Source organism: Salvelinus fontinalis, chromosome 33 (assembly GCF_029448725.1).
Source record: "Salvelinus fontinalis isolate EN_2023a chromosome 33, ASM2944872v1, whole genome shotgun sequence".
Classification (NCBI taxonomy): Eukaryota; Metazoa; Chordata; class Actinopteri; order Salmoniformes; family Salmonidae; genus Salvelinus; species Salvelinus fontinalis.
This window is the reverse complement of record NC_074697.1, coordinates 46,309,532-46,317,364: the sequence shown is the minus strand read 5'-3', so window position 1 is coordinate 46,317,364 and position 7,833 is coordinate 46,309,532. Positions and strand designations below refer to the sequence as shown.

General features: G+C 42.5%; 1 protein-coding gene across 1 annotated transcript; it reads right to left on the bottom strand.

The window, feature by feature from the left end:
• Window positions 1-1,417: 1,417 nt before the first annotated feature.
• On the bottom strand, window positions 1,418-2,775 carry LOC129832390 (gem-associated protein 7-like). The gene is made up of 2 exons (XM_055896412.1): window positions 2,654-2,775; window positions 1,418-2,440 (listed from the first exon to the last, which is right to left on the bottom strand). Exon 2 carries the CDS (start codon window positions 2,421-2,423, stop codon window positions 2,037-2,039), a length of 387 nt encoding a protein of 128 aa, XP_055752387.1. The 5' UTR covers window positions 2,424-2,440; window positions 2,654-2,775; the 3' UTR covers window positions 1,418-2,036.
• Window positions 2,776-7,833: the final 5,058 nt, after the last annotated feature.

Sequence of the window (7,833 nt, the reverse complement as noted above, 5' to 3'; positions counted from 1 at the left end):
AAGCCCTCCTGTTCTCCACTCATTACCTGTATTAACTGCACCCGTTTGAACTCGTTACCTGTATAAAAGACACATGTCCACACACAATCAAACAGACTCCAACCTCTCCACAATGGCCAAGACCAGAGAGCTGTGTAAGGACATCAGGGCTAAAATTGTAGACCTGCACAAGGCTGGGATGGGCTACAGGACAATAGGCAAGCAGCTTGTTGAGAAGGCAACAACTGTTGGCGCAATTATTAGAAAATGGAAGAAGTTCAAGATGACGGTCAATCACCCTTGGTCTGGGGCTCCATGCAAGATCTCACCTCGTGGGGCATCAATGATCATGAGGAAGGTGAGGGATCAGCCTAGAACTACACAGCAGGACCTGGTCAATGACCTGAAGAGAGCTGGGACCACAGTCTCAAAGAAAACCATTAGTCACACATTACGCCGCCATGGATTAAAATCCTGCAGTGCACCCAAGGTTCCCCTGCTCAAGCCAGCGCATGTCCAGGCCCGTCTGAAGTTTGCCAATGACCATCTGGTCTAAACTCCACTCGCCGTGTTTGGAGGAAGAAGGAGGAGTACAACCCCAAGAACCCCATCCCAACCGTGAAGCAGGGAGGTGGAAACATCATTCTTTGGGGATGCTTTTCTGCAAAGGGGACAGGACGACTGCACCGTATTGAGGGGAGGATGGATGGGGTCATGTATCGCGAGATCTTGGCCAACAACCTCCTTCCCTCAGTAAGAGCATTGAAGATGGGTCGTGGCTGGGTCTTCCAACATGACAACGACCCAAAACACACAGCCAGGGCAACTAAGGAGTGGCTCCGTAAGAAGCATCTCAAGGTCCTGGAGTGGCCTAGCCAGTCTCCAGACCTGAACCCAATAGAAAATCTTGAGGGAGCTGAAAGTCCGTATTGCCCAACGACAGCCCCGAAACCTGAAGGATCTGGAGAAGGTCTGTATGGAGGAGTGGGCCAAAATCCCTGCTGCAGTGTGTGCAAACCTGGTCAAGAACTACAGGAAACATATGATCTCTGTAATTGCAAACAAAGGTTCCTGTAACAAATATTAAGTTATGCTTCTCTGATGTATCAAATACTTATGTCATGCAATAAAATGCTAATTACTTAAAAATCATACAATGGGATTTTCGTTTTAGATTCCGTCTCTCACAGGTGAAGTGTACCTATGATAAAAATTACAGACCTCTACATGCTTTGTAAGTAGGAAAACCTGCAAAATCGGCAGTGTATTGTTCAATGTACTTGTTCTCCCCACTGTATATAAAAAAAAAATGACACTGAAAGACAACGTGACAACTGAACGTGAATATTTCATTCGGTGTGGAATACGACAAGCTCGATACTACCACCCCTTTATCTACAACATATAGCCTACTTAATGAACACATTTTCAAATTCAATGCAAGTGACAGAATGTTTATTCAAAGTAAAAAATTAAAGTAAAAAAAAGTGCATATGCCCATTGGTAAACATATCTCAGCAACAGATCTTATGAAAAGGAAGACAAGAACCACATTGTCCTGTAATCACAAAATAAATGGCAAGATTCAAGTTTCCAGACAATTATATCAAATTTCCACCTGAAGACATGTTTGTTTCCATCTCTTCCTAATGAAATGGACTGGACAGCTGAGTCAGAGAACCTGGTGGTATGGGTTCCCCCCTGACATACCGGTTGTAAAGACAGTGCTGACATCTCCCTCCAGTGGAGGTACATTGAATTGGAAACTACAAAACAAAAATCATAGACATATGGTATACCAGTGTTCTCAATACCTGGCTGGCCACATAAACATATGGCAGTGACAAGTCTACCTCTTACTCAAAGTAACAGAATAATAAATGGTACCATCTTGATACATATTCAGCCAGACAGAACACTGTGTAGCAATGGAACTGTTATCATTGACTCCCCAAAACCAAATTAGAAATAACAGTTCAAATCCGATTCAGTTTGTTGGATATCTACTCAAAACCAGCACAAATAAGTGAACAGCACAAATTGATGAAAAGCACTGTTCAGAGATCAAACGAGTATGAAATGACATCCTGGCACCTGAGCAGAGCTTCTTTCTGCACCCCAATGGGAGTCTGTAGTTCGGAAACTTGGAAGTTGAGCACGTCAATGTCCGACGCTCCAAACTTCGCCTCAACCTTGACTCTCTCGTACATGTGGAACTGCACCTGCTTATTGGTCATGGCTATGAGCGTTCTCAGGAAGCTTTCTCTCAAAGCCGACCGTGCACGCTGCTCTTCTCCAATTTCGACAGAGTCAGTCCCTGTTTCAGTCGAAGCTGAAATAGTAGTTGGACACAGCGCGACAAAACGGGGTGAGTTCGGGTCGAATCCGCGGCCATTCGGATCAGGTCCTCTCGGGAGGCGAAGCACTGTCACGAGCGTATTCATTTCGAGTTTTTGTCGCTCTGCAATCACAAATTACGACAGATGTTGGCATGTGCAAACAAAGTTAGTAGATTAAATTGAAGCTAAAATATAACGACACTAGTTAGCCGTGTTTACTCTGTCTTAGTTGACTGTGTTGACATTCACTAGTTAGCCAGCATGCTATGTAGAGCAAAGCTAGCTAGTTTATGTTCATAGCTAGCAAAGCGAAGTCACTCGTATTTAATACTTACCGACTCAGAGTAAGCAGATTATCTTTGAAGTTGGCCAAAGAGAACGTTTTATGAGGTTCGTGTGAGTATGCACGCCGTACATTTTGTTGTCCCTCTGTTAAATGTGACCGGAAAATGTCATGTATTTTATCTTTGGTTCCGCAGTAGGCAACTCGACACAATCTTTGACACTGATGCCGCCTAGCGAATAAATGAGGGAGCACTCTAAAGTCGATGTGCACTGTACACCAAGGTAGTAGGCAGGCTGTGACTGTAGTTAGGCTGCTGGGGCAATGTGATGCATTTAGCTAGCCTGTTTACTGTAGTGTTTGTATAAAAAAGAAATCACTCCTACTTGATTGATCATACTACTGGATCAATGAGCTTGCTCCACTGAGAAATGATGAATCAAATTGAATTAGACATTGTTGAATGTTAAATAATGTGGGCTATGTTTAGATTCAGGTGACTATAAAAACGATGAAACATTTCAATGTAAATAATTGCAGCTTATAACGAGGGGGGCTTCAAATTACTTTTCAAAGTGTGTGTGTGTGTGTGTGTTTTTTGGCCTCACCCGTCTGAGTGGTCGCCTGTGAATGCCCTCACCCGCGAGTACGCTGAAGCTGATTCTTAGGTCTTGATCGTCTACTACAGGACGTCTGGTAAGAATAGGCGGATGCACTTTCTGTCTCCGTTCAAGGCTTTTATTCTTCTATCTTCAACACCAAACACACACACACACACACACACACACACACACACACACACACACACACACACACACACACACACACACACACACACACACACACACACACATACACACACACACACACACACACACACATTACACAGTACCAAACAAACCAAATATTCCTACATTCCTATGTCAAACCATAGGGTCAGATATACTGTATTGGATAGTTAACTGCTCTTATTTTAACACTTGTTTTCCCAATAAAAAAATAAAAAAATCTGTGGTACTGGATTGTTCATAGGCTACATTTGGTCAACTGTAGTGGCCTAAACGCAACATTAGGCTGTTCAAAGAAATGTACTGTTTATGTCTCAAATTACCACAATCCAGATGGCCTGACCATCTCTGTTTGATTTGAGTAGGCATAGGGTAACCCAGTGGTGCATTAGATTGGAATGGAGGCTGTGCCATCATTTCCAGACTCATTCCCCCAATGGTGTAAATGAAGAGGCACTATGGTGTCATGTTGTAATTTTATAAAGGTATTTGACTTCAACCCAAAGGACCAGAGTTCAATAAACCACCATCCTATCCTGACAACTTACACTGAACAAAAAATATAAACGCAATATGTAAAGTGTTGGTCCCATGTTTCATGAGGTGAAATAAAAGATCCCAGAAATGTTCCTTATGCACAAAAAGCTTATTTCTCTCAAATTCTGTGCACAAATTTGTTTAACATCCCTGTTAGTGAGTATTTCTCCTTTACCAAGATAATCCATCCAGCTGGCAGGTGTGGCATATCAAGAAGCTGATTAAACAGTGTGATCATTACACAGGTGCACCTTGTGCTGGGGACAATAAAAGGGCTCTCTAATATGTGCAGTTTTGTCACACAACACAATGGCACAGATGACTCAAGTTTTGAGGTAGCATGCTATTGGCATGCTGACTGCAGGATTGTCCACCAGAGCAGTTGCCAGAGAATTTAATGTTAATTTCTCTGCTATAAGCCACCTCCAATATCGTTTTAGAGAATTTGCTAGTACGTCCAACCAGCCTCACAACAGCAGACCATGTGTATGGTGTCGTGTGGGCAAGCGGTTTGCTGATGTCAACGTTGTGAACAGAGTGCCCCATGGTGGTGGTGGTGGGGTTATGGTATGGGCAGGCATAAGCTAACGACAACAAACACAATTTGAATGCACAGAGATACTGTGACGAGATCCTGACGTCCACTGTCGTGCCATTCATTCGCCGCCATCACCTTGTTTATGAAACATTCATGAAACATTTTTATGTTTCATGATAATGCACAGCCCTATGTCTCAAGGATCTGTACACACCTCCTGGAAGCTGAAAATGTCCCAGTTCTTCCATGGCCAGCATACTCACCAGACATGTCACCCATTGAGCATGTTTGGGATGCTCTGGTGTCGACGTGGATGACAGCGTGTTCCAGTTCCAATATCCAGCAACTTGGCAGAATAATTGAAGAAGGGTGAACAACATTCCACAGGCCACAATCAACATCCTGATTAACTGTATGCAAAGGAGATGTGTCACGCTGCATGAGCCAAATGGTGGTCACACCAGATACTGACTGGTTTTCTGATCCACGCCCCTACTGGCATGTGTATATTTTGTAAATAACCTCTTGAACCAGTCTTCATCCTCACCTGCACTGTTAAGTAAATACTAAATACAGTATTTTTGCAGCTGATCCGTTGCTCTACTCCTCACGGTCACCACTATCTGGCCAAGTCCAGGGCCCCGCCTATCTTCTTAAAGTCTGACTTTAAACTTAGCCCTTACCTTAACCACACTGCTACCCTTATGCCTAACCCTAACCTTAAATTGAAGAACTACGAGCACATTTTTGTTGTCATCATTTCTTACAATACAACCAATTTTGACTATAACGCTTGGCCATGTAGTGGATTTTTTTCTTCTCACCACTCAAGAAGTTAGATACAGTAGTTCAAATATATTCACTATGTAAGCAAATTTAACTTTTATTGCATTATCCAGTAACCACATCCACTTTTAATACACATCTGAATTTTTTTATATATATTTTTTCTTTCTCGCATATGGCGAAGAAAACTAACAAATAACTAAAATGCTCATATTTGTATTTATTTATTAAGTATTCCACCAAGAAGATAGAAATGTACCTTTCACCAATGACATCTTCAGTATGAGGCCTGGGATGGACACCATGGGATTTTCTTTGCCATATGACTTTTTCAGCAGCTTTTCTCTTTCTTTCTCTCTCTGTTTCTTTTCGTTATAGATCCTTGCCACCTTGTCCAGGTGGGCTTTCACCCTCTCCTTGTTCTTCCTGACTTCTTCCTCACTAGCTGCTTTTCTAGCTCTGAGCAGCTCTTTCACTTTGTTCTTCTCCAACATCTCTCTTTCTTTCCTCTCCTTTCCCCCCTGCTTTGCCCTGACTCTGGGAAATGTTAGTTTCGATCTGAAAGATTATGTCCATATACAGTGCCTTTGAAAAGTATTCAGACCCCTTGACTTTTTCCACATTTTGTTACGTTACAGCCTTATTCTAAAATTGATTAAATTGTTTTTATCCTTCATCAATCTACACACAATACCCCATAATGACAAAGCAAAAATAGGTTTTTAGAAATTTTTAGAAAAGTATTAGAAATAAAAACTGAAATGTAATATTTACTTAAGTATTCAGACCCTTTACTCAGTACTTTATTGAAGCACTTTTGGCAGCGATTACAGCATTGAGTCTTCTTGGGTATGACGCTACAGGCTTGGCACACCTGTATTTGGGGAGTTTCTCCCATTCTTCTCTGCAGATCCTCTCAAGCTCTGTCAGGTGGAATGGGGAGCGTTGCTGCACAGCTACTTTCAGGTCTCTCCAGAGATGTTCGATCGTGTTCAAGTCCGAGCTCTGGCTGGGCCATTCAAGGACATTCAGAGACTTGTCCCGAAGCCACTCCTGCGCTGTCTTGGCTGTGTGCTGAGGGTCGTTGTTCTGTTGGAAGGTGAACCTTCACCCCTGTCTGAAGTCCTGAGTGCCCTGGAGCAGGTTTTCATCAAGGATCTCTGTACTTTGCTCCGTTCATCTTTCCCTTGATTCTGACTTGTGTCCAAGTCACAACTTGATTGGAGTCCACACTGTCAACTGTGGGACCTTATATAGACGGGTGTGTGTGCCTTTCCAAACGGTGTCCAATCAATTGAATTTACCATAGTTGGACTCCAATCAAGTTGTAGAAACATCTCAATGAAGATCAATGGGAATAGGATGCACCTGAGATCAATTTCTAGTTTCATAGCAAAGGGTCTGAATACTTATGTAAATAAGGTATTTCGATTTGTATTTTTTAATACATTGGCAAAAATATTTTGTTTTTGCTTTGTCATCCTTTTTACAACCCAGGGGCATAGGCAGGGGTGGGCCAGGGTGGGCACAGGCCCACCCACTGGGGAGCAAAGCCCAAGTATGGCCCTGTTGTGTTTTAACAGGGTATCACACACACATAGAGATGTTTTTCCACTAGAGAAACTCAGAGTAGATAACATTGAGAAACAGTGTGCCTCCTTTGCAACAAATGAGGCAGACCACCAGATACAATCAGGTCCGGATTAATGCAGTGGCTTACAAGTGCTAACGTGTTCTAATCTCCCAATCCTGATGACTGGACATCGTTATTTCTGCTTCATATATCCAACGCAGAAGGTGCCCGTAATGCTTTAAACAAAACAGTAAGGGCACCAAACAGAGACGTGGGAACACGTTTTCGCACGTATGCACATCCGGATTTGGTGTCCACAAAAATTTGGGCTGTTCTGAAGACATCTACAGTTGAAGTCAGAAGTTTACATGCACCTTAGCCAAATACATTTAAACTCAGTTTTTCACAATTCCTGACATTTAATCAGAGTAAAGATTCCCTGTCTTAGGTCAGTTAGGATCACCACTTTATTTTAAGAATGTGAAATGTTAGAATAATAGTAGAGAGAATGATTTATTTCAGCTTTTATTTATTTCATCACATTCCCTGTGTCTCAGAAGTTTACATACACTCAATTAGTATTTGGCAGCATTGCCTTTAAATGGTTTAACTTGGGTCAAACGTTTCAGGTAGCCTTCCACAAGCTTCCCACAATAAGTTGGGTCAATTTTGACCCATTCCTCCTGACAAAGCTGGTGTAACTGAGTCAGGTTTGTAGGCCTCCTTGCTCACACACGCTTTTTCAGTTCTGCCCACCAATTTTCTATAGGATTGAGGTCAGGGCTTTGTGATGGCCACTCCAATACCTTGACTCTGTTGTCCTTAAGCCATTTTGTCACAACTTCGGAAGCATGCTTGGGGTCATTGTCCATTTGGAAGACCCATTTGCGACCAAGCTTTAACTTCCTGACTGATGTCTTGAGATGTTGCTTCAATATATCCACATAATTTTCCTCCCTCATGATGCCATCTATTTTGTGAAGTGCACCAGTCCCTCCTGCAGCACAGCA